The sequence below is a fragment of the Triturus cristatus genome, chromosome 12 (genome assembly GCF_964204655.1).
Source record: "Triturus cristatus chromosome 12, aTriCri1.1, whole genome shotgun sequence".
Taxonomy (NCBI): Eukaryota; Metazoa; Chordata; class Amphibia; order Caudata; family Salamandridae; genus Triturus; species Triturus cristatus.
Genome location: NC_140595.1, coordinates 146,687,291 through 146,701,578, shown reverse-complemented (window position 1 = coordinate 146,701,578; position 14,288 = coordinate 146,687,291). Strand labels below are relative to the sequence as shown.

The following is a 14,288-nucleotide window of genomic DNA, read 5'->3' as shown; positions in this document are numbered from 1 at the left end:
AGTACCTGCGCCACCGTACACCACAGGGAGTGGGAGTAACGACCCAAGAGGCATGCAGTGTTCACGGACCACAACGCAGAACTGGCGGAAGAAAAATCTTCTTTCCGAACTGATCCAGTTCATTGGATTCTCTATCCGGTGGTGCGGAAGGGAAGGCGGTTGGAGAAGCAGAGGCTTGGACAACCAAGCTCTCGGGGTGGGGTGTTGGGAGTGTTGGGAGAGGAAAATGGGGTCACCCAGAGCCGGGCGATTGTGTCGGACCATGTTCCTATCCACAGGAGCCCCTGTGGTGGGCCTGGACCAGGTGCCCTAAAGAAAGTCGTAAAGTGCTTTGTTGAAGGGCAGCAGCGGCTCCGCAGAAGTAGCTGCTGGCTGAAGTACTTCTGTCAGGAGGTTAGTCCTGACGGCCACAGTAGGGAGCACGAGGTGTAGGGCCTCAGCCGCCCTACGCAACATCACTGCATAACTAGTGCCCTTCTCCATAGCCACGGTAGGAGGAGACAGTATGCCAAGGTCTGGTGAGGTATCCAGACCACTGGCTTCCCTCAACTCCTCTGCCCAGTCCTGTTCAAACTCGCAATTAGCTGCGAGAGGGTCCTCAGACCCCTCCCAGTCCTCCCCTTCCTCCTCAGGCAGTTCCACAGGCCTAAAATAAGGAGCAGGGACATGGGGATAGAAATCCCTGAGCAACGTCGAGAACAGCATTGATAGACGCCGGCCCGATGCCGCGTCCCCTTCGGGGCTGAAACCGGGGTCGTCGTCGTCCCGAGGAGCGGGCAACGTCGGAAGTGGTGCCGGTGGGGTCGACGTCGGTGTTATGAGGTCAACCAGGATCCAGGCCTGGATCCATGGAGGTCCTGCGGTGCTGGGGCCAGAGCCGGCAATGACACCGGGGACGGAGCCGCCGGCTGTGAAATGCGGGGCCCACCAGTCGGGACTGCGGGGCTCGAAGGCGCACCAGCAGGACCCGATGGCCCAAAGAGGCGAGCCATGGCCGACAGGAACTCCTGTATCTGAACCGGAGTCGCCGACGAACCCGGAAAGGGCAGGTAGGACATTGGCGATATCACAGGCTCTGCCGGAGCCGAGGGGGAGGCACCACCTGCTCCCTCAGCCGCATCGCGCGACCTGCAAGGGGAAGTCGGGGAACGCTTACGTTTCTTCGAATTTTTGTGATTCGCCTTACCTGACCCCGAGTGCGAAGACTTGGATCCCAAAGATCGATGATGACGACTCCACGCACGGTCCCCCGACCTCTCACGGGACCGGGACCTCAAACGGCGCGGAGCCGACTGCCAGGCGTCCAGCAGCTTTCGGGACCGCTCCTGCAAAGACTTCGGTGCCATGGCCCGGCAGTCGGGGCACGACTTGGGGTCGTAGTCAAGCCCCAGGCCGAAAAGACACACTCTGTGCAAGTCCGTCACCGACATCATGCGGTGACAGTCCTCACAAGACTTAAAACCGGGTATCCTAACTGCACCAGGAGTCAAAAATAGAGACAAAAAGGCCTCAAAAAGTCAGTCAAAAAATGACTGGGGGTACCTGCTCTTCACGGATCTGCGCTTACTGGCGTGGAAAAAGAAATTACTGACGTCAGCGCGTGTGGGCGGTGTCTAAGTAGTGCGTGTGACGTCATCTCGGCGACCACAACGCCACCGATGAACGCGGAGCCGCACGATGCCACCTACCGACACGGAGGGGTACTGCTGACGAAAACTTTCCGGATCCAGTCTGACGCCTGGGGGTAATTCTAAGGTAAGGAATCTATCACTATGTGTTTCTTTCAGATAAACACAGAGAAGGTCTCTCATGATGAAAGACCTCCTGACTCATATCCTCCTAAGGAGCATACAGTCAGAGTCACTATATCCCCTTGAGTACTCAAGGCCAGATTTAAGATCAAGCTACAGAGTAAACAGGAATACCTTGGTTGTCCCCTGAGGAACCTCTAGAGGTGACTTTACCAACGGCGCCCCTACCCTTTGATGTATATGACATGGAGGACAGGTATGGAGACCATCTGCCTGCAATCGGGGTACTCAACATCGACAAACGTTTGCCCGCGATGACAGACTCACGAGTATTCAAGGCCTTATTCTCCTACCAAAGAAATCTCTTCAGTGCTATATGCCATCTGACCTGCCTTCGTTACCTCAACTTATACCGACTACACAATGTACACCACCTAAGGCTGCAACACCTTAACATAACCTCTATCTCAGTCAGCAGTCACTGCTAAGTCTCTCAACCCTGTGCCACTTGTGGTTCAAGGCGAAACTGAACCACTTCCTCTTACAATGCCGGAGCATACAGAACCTATTTTAACTTTACCTACGACATCTCATACTGCTGATGTACACTGTTCCTTCAGCACTTCAGACATCTTATAGGTTATCTAATGCACTACATTGAGCAACCATACAGTTTAATGGGATCTCACAAGACACAGAGACCACACTCCTTGAAAGAGTTTCACACCTCAAACACTTTGAATTTGTTAAGGGGCTCGTTCGCTCAAGACTTCGTCATCTTTTATCAAAAGATAATAGCCTACACTTTGGCCTTTTGTGAGGATGTCACCTTTTGAGGACATTAACACCTTTCATGAGATGCGTATCACAAATGCTGCAAACATGAACTTTGCAGTATCAATGCCACCACCTAACACTACATTTAGCTTAGAAACATTCCATCTTAGGAATTATTCTCATCAAATGCTGCCTTTGGTACCAGGTCTTCCTGAAATGTCTAGGGATTTGCTACTTGCATGAGGTTCTGCAAAATCTGCTATAGCACGTCTGAAGGGAAATTATAAACCTCAAGAACAGGACTCTCCTTTTTAGGTCTCGCCTGAGCCAGCGCTTTAGCGCTGCTCTGCGAGAGCTATAGAAAGCGGCATTTGGAAGTGCAAACCAGTGCTTCTTTGAGGCCTCCAGCTACAGTGCATGTGCGCCGGGCGCGTGCACCATTTGTCATCCATCTGATCACTTTCGCGGCTGCTTTGATGTTCTCAGTGAGCCGCGCGGCCACTGAACATCTAAGCGGCCGCGAAAGTGCACACCATGCTACCCCCTCCCTTATCCCACTTCCTGCTACACACACGCACGCACCACTCACGGGTGATCGCAGCGAAAGCGGCCACCGCATGTTTTAAATTTTATGTCAAAACCTCTAGGTTTCTGCTTAGGAAGCATCTGTTCGTAATAGTTCAAGATTTTACACGCACCTTTATTTAAAAACTGCGCTGAACTATTACGAACAGATGCTTCCTAAGCAGAAACCTAAAGGTTTTGACATAAAATTTAAAACAACCTAAAAATGAAAGTCGTCGACAGCAGAGCTGATGTTTACGGTGTCTGCCCTTTTTTGTGACATTTGTTTTTCTCGTCTCCGTGATGGCATCCTGCCACTACTCGCTCTGCTCTGATACTTCCCCTCCGTGTTTCAGAACTGCCACTGGCATGCTTTGCTTCAAGAAAGCCACAGCTGACCCTGCAATCCAGCATAAAGTCACCTACTCTCACTACACTCCTACTTTTACAAATGCCTTGTCTTCTACCGCCTTCCCTTACTAATTTCCACCCATTATTTAATGAAGCCTTTTCAATCTAGATTTTGTGCCCTGACTTCTCTGAAACTGCCTTTTGTCCTTTTCCCGACTTCATCACATCTGCTTGCGTCTAGTTTTTTTTACTGCCCATACCACTTACGAGGCACCAAAGCGCTTCCGGGTGGTCGAGTCGAAGGCAGCTTCATTTACCTGAGAGTTTCAGGGGTGTTCATACCAACTTGACGTCGTACAGGGAGCTTCTGGGTACAGTCAACACACCCCCTTATGTACCTTCCTCCTCCAGGCCTTTTCACAGGCATGCCACCACGATGAACGGTGTCTAAGAACACCAAACTCTCTAGATATACCTATTCAGATGTTAAAAATGCAGACTTCTCGCATTTTCTGTGTCGTCTGCAAGCTGTGTTGGGGTGGGGGAGTGAAGTCCGTATGCAATGTCATCCGTGGAAATATCATTTGGGCCTCTAGTAAATGTTTCGCACAACAATTAGTTGCAAGAAAGTGGGTTGCGTCATTTTCACGAATTTTTATTAATCGATCAGTCGATTCGAACTTGGCATGAATAAGTTAAAATGATCGCAATAATCAATACTAGTGCAAGGTGAATGTGGCATTCTTAAAATATGTTTTGCAGAGGGCACGTTTTCCTCTTATTCTCTTTACGTGTACCCGAGAAAAGCTGGTCCTGCAGAACGTTGTGAAAAGCTTTTTTAACACTTTTGGTGTCTGTTGGCAGTCAAAGTTAATGTGGGTGATATTCCCGCTTGACTTTCCAAATGGGCAAGACACTTGGTGTTGTAACTCACTTGGTTAATGTGTCTCGTGCATGAATCTATGACCTCTGACTTAGACTTTCCCTTGGGAAATATTCGTTTTGTTACAAGGTATCTCCCCCGTCAGAGCCCTCACTGCCGACAAACCCCCTGGCCTGTCCCTCGCACCAGCCAGGCCAGAGAGCCTCCACTTTGCCTTAAACCCCGAATCCACGTGGATATTCAGTTTCCCCTCTACCCCACCGCAGCAAACAGGGACATCTTAAGGATTTTGGGGGCCCTGGGCCAAACGTATTTCAGTGGCCCCTCTTCAGAACAGCTTTGAATTTATGATCCATTTTAATCCCTTTCGTGCCCTTTTTGGTCAGGTAATCTCTGTGACACCCTCTTATTTTTAATATGTGAGGTCCTTTTTCGATCTAAATAAAATAAGCTTTTTTATGGATGTTACATGAAACATTAACACACAATTTCTCAGCAAAATGTCTGTAATACTCTCACACATCACCCACATTAAAAATAATGAAAGGAAATCTTATTTAAAAAAATCTGTTTAAGAATTTTTAAAAATCACCCAGGCAAGACTCTCTACAGATCAGAGCTGGCTCTATCAGGGGCCCTGTGAAAAGCTGAATCCCTGGACCAGAGCCCACTTTGCCCATGCCTTAAAATGTCTCTGGCTGCACAGGGTCCCAGAGCTACAACTGCCTCCAACCCCGCACACATGGCTCCTCTGCTCGATTATCTGCCAAACCCTCTGTTCATGGCTGTTTTTCAGTCGCAGAAGTGGGGGTACTTACCAAGTTAGGCAGTATGCAAGTGACATCATGACACGTGACATAGCGCTTGATGTCACAAAGTGTGACATTACATGTGGCATCACAAAATGTGGCCTCATAGGAAGTGATATCACAAGAAGGGACATCCGCTAGTAGGGCCTGCTACATATGTTTAGCAGGTCTATTATGAACATTTAAGGACATTACGAGATTTAAGAAATGAGATTTTGCACCTGGGTCGTGCCAAAAAAGTGGCTCAACCCCATACATTCACTTTTTCAAAAACTCTGCCACAAAACCATTGCAAACAATTAAGCAGAACATATCTACTGCCACGTTTCTCCTTGTTGCCAAAGTCTACATTAAACAAGCATTGGCATAGCCAATAGGTCTAGCTTTTGGGACCTTATAAGTGTTTAGCCATGCAACAGTTGCATAACTAAATACTTATAAGGTCCGAAAAGCGAGACCTATTGGCTATGCCAATGCTTGTTCCTAACAGGAAATGCTCCTCCTGATTTAGCCATTGTATTAGCTACAAGGTGGAGTCACACTACTGCTCCTGCCTCTATTGTTCTAGCAGATAGGTTAGTAAGTAGTTGGATTCCGTGGATCACAAACTATGCAGCACGTCTGCCCAAAAATACTGAAACCCATTTGTGGCTTGATAAACTGTTGTGCCCAACATTAAATAGGAAGTGTGCAGAGCATGTGATCTACAGTAGCACATGCTATAAGCCATGTGATTCCCTCCAAAGAAAATCATGCCCCACAGTGCTGAAGGTGGCCACTGGTCTAACAAAATAGCAAAGCATTTTTGATCTCTGAACTATATGGATAATTGTACCGGTCACCTGAGGACATTGTGAAGATCATATGGTTGATTTCAATTGGAGTTTTTTAAAATTAATTACTATGCAAATTAATGTTGGGAAATTTTGTATGTTCATGCCGAGTGTTTATGCAAAACATAATAAATACATATTGAAAAAAACCTATAGGACAATAGTCCCAAATGTATTCTTATTAAACTGATCTTCAAACCAATGTCTGACACACCAGGTTCCATGCCTGAGCCTTAACGCTCCACAAAGATCACCAAGAGTGATTCTCATCTATGCAACTATGCAACAGGTAAGTGACAATTTCTAAATAATGTGATCCTCCCAAGGCAAGTTGCAATGAAGTCTATAGCAGGAGACGTTTGCTGTCAGTAGAGGATTGGATCACAGATTGGTACGTGAAAATTGCTGTGGGCTGAAGTGCGTATGGGTTACCATTGTAATTTGTGTAATATAGGAGAAGAAAGGATTTCTCGAAAATATAATCCAGAAAGTAAATGTGATGTTCAAGCCTTGTGGGGTGGAGGTTATACATAAATGTTTTGAACAGGATGCTTCTATTGTCAGTCTATGTGATTGTGATTCCATAATGGATTGTAATGATGCTATTTCAAAGGACTGACATGACTGACTACTTTTCCAAGGTTGTGCAAAATTCACTATAGTTTTTTCTTTAGTCTGCACAACTAGTACCTCCATTTGTAGAAGACAAAGATTTCTAAAGTGTTTTAAAAGCCAATGAACATCCAACCTTTTACATAACTTAGCTGCTCTATGCTCAGCATAAGAACAAATCTGAGTGGTCACAAAAATCTATCTCTAGAATTCTAAACATACTGCTGCTAGATGGCATACTAATTTTATCTTGAAAATAAGTATGTTTTTGAGGGCTTTATGGCAATTTGGATAACAGTGTCATAGATCACAGGTAATCAGTCATTTTACAATCCTATTTTGCACATCAGGCACTCTCACCTTCAGCATGTGAAGCTTTAGTGTAAGCTGCTCTATCGTCTTGAAGATCATGTCCACATCACGAATTACAAGGCTGGGGGCTGGCGATTCTGCAGAAGGAGCAACCTCGGTGCTTCCGAATTGATGTCTGGCTTCACTGGAATTGATGCAACTGATCGTGTGTGCACTCAAGGTGCTAGGATCAGCCTGACTTTCAGTCCTGTCAGTCTGACAAGTGCTCCCTAAAGGTGCTACATGTTCATCATCTGTAGAGGAATCAAGGGGCTCAGCCGGCATTGCTACATAAAAATAATTTCCTGCATTATGCAGAGAAAAACAAAATATACATGCATCAGTTACTTGGTTTTATCAAATGCAGACACTTAAAACCAGAATTTTACTGTTTTGCACTCACGCCACCAGTTTTAGTAGCAGTTACATGATCTGTAAAAATGTCCTGCCTTCCAGAGAAATTCTTTCGCCAGAAAATCCCTACCTCTTAAACATTATTTGTTAAGAATACCTTCATGATAAAACATGTTAAATTAGCAACCAGAGAATTCTAGCAAAATCCATAACAGCATTAACTCCCTCTCTATTGCATACTGCAGAACATTTTCCAGGCACATAATATTTCCAGATGACACTACCTGAAGACCATGCTATAAGTCCTATCTGATTCTCAGGGGCTGCTATGAAAAACAATACAAGGAGAGTACCTAATGGCTAGAGTGAGTTAAAATGGCATTTCTTCACTCAGATGAGAAAGACACTGGCTTGTAAAAAAAAAAAAAAAGCAATGATACGCTTGGAAATATGACTGAAATCATTTTAGTGGGGCTACCAGGTTGAACTGGATAACAATATGAAAAGGTGTGGCATAAGGTAACAACACCACAACAATAAGTCCTTAACCATTACAATAAGATGCTACCACAATTCTGTTAGAATAGGGCAAAGCACCCTGAGCAGGATTGATTAAAGAAAGCTACCAGTCACATCAAGTTCCCATACCCATAGATAGCTGACAGTTCCCATGAATCCTGACCTGGTCACCGCAAGAAATCAAAGGGCAGCAGGCCACAAAGGGACTAAGGAAAGCTTCTCGCTATTGTACAAAATTTGCAGCCAAGCTCTATGAACCACTGTTACCTCTCATATGAAAAAAAAGTTGATTCAGAGCAATCCCCGCAAGCGAATCAAAGTAAAGTAGTCAGAATTCCAAATCCCACAGGAGGTGCATTTACAACAAAAATAACACCAGTCATAAATGAATTCAATGACTAAACCATTAAATGTATCACAATGCAAGAACTTTTAAAAAGCCTGGAGCACAGCCACAAGATTCAAGGCCAGAAACCAGATGCAACATGTCATCAAATTGCACCAAACATTATCTTACCAGAAAAGTATATTTGAGTGTGTGATTTAAGAGGAATGGTCCAGGTCCAAAGTAGGTGGGAAATCAAGGGCTGTAGAGTAGTCTACACTTGATAACACTGCTTTGTGTAGCTAAAGGGCACTATCGATGTTTGACAGGGTCTTCTATACACTGCTTCATGATGGTGGAATAGCCTTTTATTTCAAGTCTTAATGAGTATTCAATCTCCTACATAGTAGAAGTCTTTTGGTGATACTGAAGACAATAGTAATGGTGCTTGCCAAGTAATATAGTAAGAAAATAAACATGTGTACACTCAAAAGAAATATTCCAGAAGATTGTTTACCACCATCACACCCCTTCATCTTAACCTCTTCAGTGCCCATGACGAGATAGTCTCGTCATGGAGCACGGTTGCGCTGTGCCCATGACGAGACTATCTCGTCATGAACCCCACCCACTAGTGCAACGCCCGGCACAGGAGGGGGAAAGGGCGTGGCACTGAAGGGGTTAAAGCCCTCTGGTTCGTGTTTTTACTGCAGAAGTAAGGCACAAATAAAACAAGGAAAATAAATTCTCCCAGAAGAATACGCACAATGTTTGTGTCAATACCTCCTAGCAAGAACTGTCAATACCTCCAAGCAAGAACATGTCATAATTTAATGCTGTGGGATCCACTGATGGAAATCAGATAGTTGCATAATGTATAGTGATCTTCAGTCTATGTGTATTTGGTTAGTCACACTGCCAATGTTCATATTCATACAGTAACCATGATAAGCTTTTTCCACTGAGTTTACATTCTGTTTCATTCACTCAACTATACCGTAAACAGGATAAGGTAGTTTTAGCTCAGACCTTAGTTTTGTTCGGACAGACTACCTTGCATCCTTTCCAACTCTCACCACCACAAAATGAGAATATGATTACCAGCTAAGTTAGCTCCGTCTCCAACATTCTGCAGCTCAGTTTCTGATTGGCAGCTGCCTGGCAACGGTATGATGGTATTATTGCCCACCACCTCAGCTGTGCAGAAAACACCACAAAGGAGAAGGGAAGGGGTTTGTGGATGGGCAGAGAAGGAGAAACAATATGGAAAAAAAGTGAGAAGAAAAAAGACAAACAAAAAAAAGATTAAGAAAGGAATCAGATCAAAACAGAAATTAAATTGTAGTCACCTAAAAGTTGGTTAGTAGCCAATTTCCAATGATTTGTCAAGATGGAACGTTTTTACAAAAGAGAAAGTAGAAAAAAGAAACCCAAAGCCAAAGAACACCATATTTGTGAAGTTAAATAGGATTGCCTACAGTCCTGTTATATTACAGCACAATGGAATTCAATGTAAATCGAACTGCCTTCTATAGTAAAAAAGAGGAGCACGTGGTATAGTAGGTGGTTAAATTAGAACTTAAAAGCTTCACCAATAGGAAGAAAATTCCGATGGTATTTGATGCGGCCAAATAAAGAACGGGATGCCACGTCCATCAACAACCAATGAGACACTAGGTCATATTCTGGATCACTTGCAATGCTTGTCTGCCATCTTCAACATCACACCGAGGAAGGGTCTATCACACTAGCTTGCTCCCAGTACTTTCTTTTTGTTTTCCTTACTGCAGGTCTTGCTGAGGGCATCAACTGATGGGTGACGTGTGCGCTGAAAGTCAGTAATGAATTTCATATTTGAATAAAGAATCCTTTTTTCATGAGCGATAGACTACTATTGTGCTGTGCTTGGGTGGATGGACAAACGGAGCAATGGCTGTGCTGTGTATTCCTGCACTTCTGCTGCAAGATATTTCACCATCCTATGTGTGTAAGGAGACATGGATTGCTAGTGCAAGTAAATAACCCATTCACTGTATAGAAGGAAGCGTTTACTGCTGCATCTGTGCTCTACAATCTGTATTTGTGAGGAAATACGGGCTCCTTTCATTTGCAGCAACCATCTGGCGCATTAAAGGATAGGGGCACTACTGCTACCTGTCGGTGTAAGGAAGAGTGCACTACTGCTGCCTGTGCTGTACCGGTTATGTGTGTGTGTGTGTGTGTGTAACTTAAACTGCTGCTGCCTGTTCTGTATCAAGCTTGTGTGTGTATGTGCTGGAACTGTATATCTGTGTGTTGGGCGTGTATAGCTGTATGTACAAATTCTCTCTGTGATGCTGGAAACGCTGTTATCTGTTCACTGTGTTAAAGAAGTATGCAATGCTGCAGCCCCTGCTGTAACTGTGCTGTGTTTTAGGAGAGGTTGTGAAAATCTTTTCAATACAAATAAAAGCCAAAATGACAGCATAACGAAATGGGGTCTGCACATTTTATCCGCCTGGATATTTTGATTACCTGATTTCTGGACTTTTTATTGTAGGTAAATCTCACAATTGGCATCTCACCGATGATATAACACATAGTAAACCGGTAGTGCATGTTTACCGCCAGTTTCCGGCTTTCAAGATAAGGCAGCTGCAACGTAGCAAGGGTAAGGGGCACTTGGCCGGTTCAATGTGAACAAGTGCGCCCGTGGGTGGGGACAAGTGGGAGGGCTGCACGTGTGAGACTACTGTTGTGCACAGTCCGGTAACTGCGCACAGGTAGCCTGGTGCAGGATTAGATACTGACCTGGGGTAGCCCTTATAATATTAATGGACCCTCATAGGGAAAGTCAGCATGGTTTACAGTTTTCTATGCAGTGGCACTCCATTACATACATAAGGGGAATTCTGCCTTAGCGGGCAGTTTCGCTTCCCTTTGGCCTACAATGTCTATCAAGATATAAAAATGGGGTGAAACCTGTGCGCCAAGATGAATTTATGCAAGACCTAATAAGCTATAAGTACATCTTATGGGTCATCCAGAATTGTCATTTTTTCTCTTGCTCAGCTCAGGATCAGAGTCCAGACCTTTTGTCACCTACAGGGCCAAGTAAATTACATTGCTCACCAGAAAAATGTATAAAAGCCTCCACACACAAAAGGAGCAATTAAAAGTGCTTCTCTCAGCTCCTGAGGAGGAAGATCTGCTTAATTAGCTTTATCTGCTTAATTAGCTGTCTCCATGTACCATTGTTGGGATAGCCTAGGCCCAAAGAACAAAAAAAAAGAGCTCAGATCTCAGGAGACAACGCAGGAAAGGGCTCCAATTTGAAGTTTTGGTGGGAAAGGCCCTGGCAGTGATGCCAGGCAGAGGTGAGGCCCTCAGAGGAGATGTGACCAGTGACTCCTGGATGGCACATGCTGTGCAGGAGGGTTGAGACAGCGGTGGACTCTTGCACAAGGGGCAGAAAGTGCTTTTTGTTGGTAGGTGAGATTTGTGTTACAGACGGAAATGGTTCAATTACAACCTCTAACGTGCCACTGCTTCCGTTTGTGCCAGGCAGGAAAGATCCTAACAAAGGTGGGGTTGGGATTGGAAGCTTAATGTCATGGAATATAGCGGGCTTGCGTTATAAACATGAGTCCCAAGAGTGGGTTGACTTTGTCAATGGTTTTGATATCTGTATATTCCAAGAGACATGGGTGTGCGAACCCATGTTCATGCAGGGCTTTTTGAACTATTGTGTGCCAGCCACTAAGGGTAAAAAGGGCCGGCCTATGGGAGGTTTGACGATTTGGGTCAGGCAAAACCTGTCTTTAAATATAAGAGCTATCGAGACAGGAAGTAGGGACATCCAACTCATAAACCTAGATTTGGGATTGCTAGGGTGCCTTGACCTATACAATGTATATATTAGGGGTAACAAGGGTGGAAAGTCAGAAGCCTTAGCTTCCTTGGTGGCTCTCCTAGACACCCATTCCCTGGCTAACAATATTATAATTGCTGGTGATTTTAATCGTACATTTGAACCGCTAGATATAGGCGATGACTGTCTAGGGATAGATGATAGGCATTGGGGTGTCCCTCCACTTGATTTAGATCCGATAAAGCGATGGTCCGATGACATCATTTGCCTAAATGCCATCTGCCTGGAGAGAGGCCTCCGTGCGTTGAATGGGAGAACCAAGAGCGATAGGATGGGAGCTTGCACCTTTAATAACAACCGGAGCAGGAGCAGGATAGACTATGTCATGTGCAACCTGGAAATATGGAACCTGGTTAATGATATGGAGGTTATCCATAGGTTGGAAAGTGATCATGATCCTTTGTGTATCTCCCATGGATGGTGGACGTTCTCTAGTGGGAATGGTCGAACAGCGTGGGAACGTCTCCCTCTACCAGTTTCTTCCAATAACACACGTCGGCTAAAATGGCCCCGTGTATTAGCCAACCAAGATTCTATAGCTAGGATAAACAGGGAGGTGGATAGAGCTATCGAGGCTTTGGAGCAGGCTGTCGCTGTTACCCAGGGGTCACAGGAAGCGACAATAATCCATGATAAACTCTTTTTAACTATCAAGTCACATTTTCAGAAAGCAGGTAGGGCTAACAAATGCAGGGCCCCTAACACGACTGCGAAGTGGTATAATGCACAGTGCAGGACTGCAAGGTTGGCCCTGGGCAGCGCCATTAAGTCCAGGGACCTGGTGTTAATTTGTGGTGCTAGAAGCAATTATAAAAACTGCATAGTTGCAGCAAAAAAGGAGTGGGACGAGTGGCACTGGAGAGAGTTGCTGGAAGCCTGCGGCTCAAAGGACTCCAGGCTTTTCTGGAGTATTGTTAGATGGGGGAGAGGTGGCGTGCCCGATTGCCCTGACAACAATGTCCCGGAGGAGGATTGGGTCAAATACTTTAAACCTCAATATGCTGATCCTAACCCTGGCAGGGAGATGGAAGGGTTTAAGGATGTCTACCCAAATGAGCCATTTTTTAGCCTCAATGAGGTTCTGTTGGCTCTAAGTGTTGTATCGTTGGGTAGAGCCCCTGGGATGGATGGGGTACCGGCAGATCTCTTTATTTATGATAAGGATAGATGGGGCAGATACATCCTTCTCCTCGCTAATGCAGTTGCCCAAGGAGCACCGGTACCGTTGAGTTGGAGGGGTGCAATCATCATTCCCATATTCAAGAAGGGCGATAGGGGATCGCCTGGGAACTATCGGCCTATCAGCCTGATAGCGACAATACAAAAGGTTGTGGGGAGGATGGTTGTAAATAGACTCATGGAATGGGTGGATGAGCACAATGCATTATCACCCTACCAAGCAGGGTTCCGGAGGGCTACTAGCACGATAGACCAGGTGTTCCGTTTTACTATGGTTCAATGGCGGACTGTGGCGCTGGGTGGAGGCAGCTTGTGCGCTGCTTTTGTAGACTTGCGGGCTGCCTTTGACCTGGTGCCTAGGTCCAAGTTGTGGTCTGAATTAAGAAGCCTGGGTCTGCCTGACGACTTGTTGACTATGGTTATGCGGTTACATGCGGCTAATTTCGCTAGGATACAGTGGGGTACGCAGGGCGAGACTACTGATGATTTCCCAGTAGAACGGGGCGTGCGACAGGGTTGTGCGATGGCCCCTCTGCTCTTTTCTTTATTTATTAATGGGGTAGTAGCCAGAATGCTGGCTTCGAATGTGGACGCACCTTCGTTGGCGGGCATCAAGATTCCGATCTTGATGTTCGCTGACGATTCGTTGATCCTGTCTAAGACCCCTAGTGGCCTGCAAAGTGCTCTCTGTATTTTTGACGATTTCTGCAGGAATTATGGCCTACAAGTAAATGTGGCAAAGACCAAACTTATGTTTTTTAACCCGCATCGCAGTGCCAGACCCAGGCTGTTTTTGAGCCAACGCCCCCTGGATGTAGTCAGAGCCTTCACTTACCTGGGCGTTCATATAACTGATGATTTAAGATGGGCTCAGCATATTGAATTGGCTGCCTTAAAGCATAGGCAAGTGTCTAGAATCCTTGGGCTTGAGCACAGGAAATCACAGTCGAAACCCATTGCACCAGTTTTGAAGGTGTATGAAGCAAAATCTTTGGTATCTGCACTGTATGGTGCAGAATTGTGGGGATTTGGTAATCTTAACTCGATGCAGATGTCTGAGAATAAGTTTC

At 45.5% G+C, this 14,288-nt stretch overlaps 1 protein-coding gene across 4 annotated transcripts in view; it reads right to left on the bottom strand.

Annotated features, from left to right (window-relative positions):
• LOC146772936 (rho guanine nucleotide exchange factor 11-like) overlaps positions 1-14,288 on the bottom strand; it is an 896,981-nt gene that overhangs the window by 24,774 nt on the left and 857,919 nt on the right. For 3 of the 4 annotated variants that reach the window (XM_085639320.1, XM_085639321.1, XM_085639322.1), the window contains 2 exons: positions 9,231-9,326; positions 6,941-7,236 (listed from right to left, as the gene is read on the bottom strand). In XM_085639320.1, the coding sequence (XP_085495446.1) occupies positions 6,941-7,236; positions 9,231-9,326 (392 nt within the window). The remainder of the gene's footprint in view (positions 1-6,940; positions 7,237-9,230; positions 9,327-14,288) is intronic. The other variant, XM_085639323.1, reaches the window with a different exon arrangement.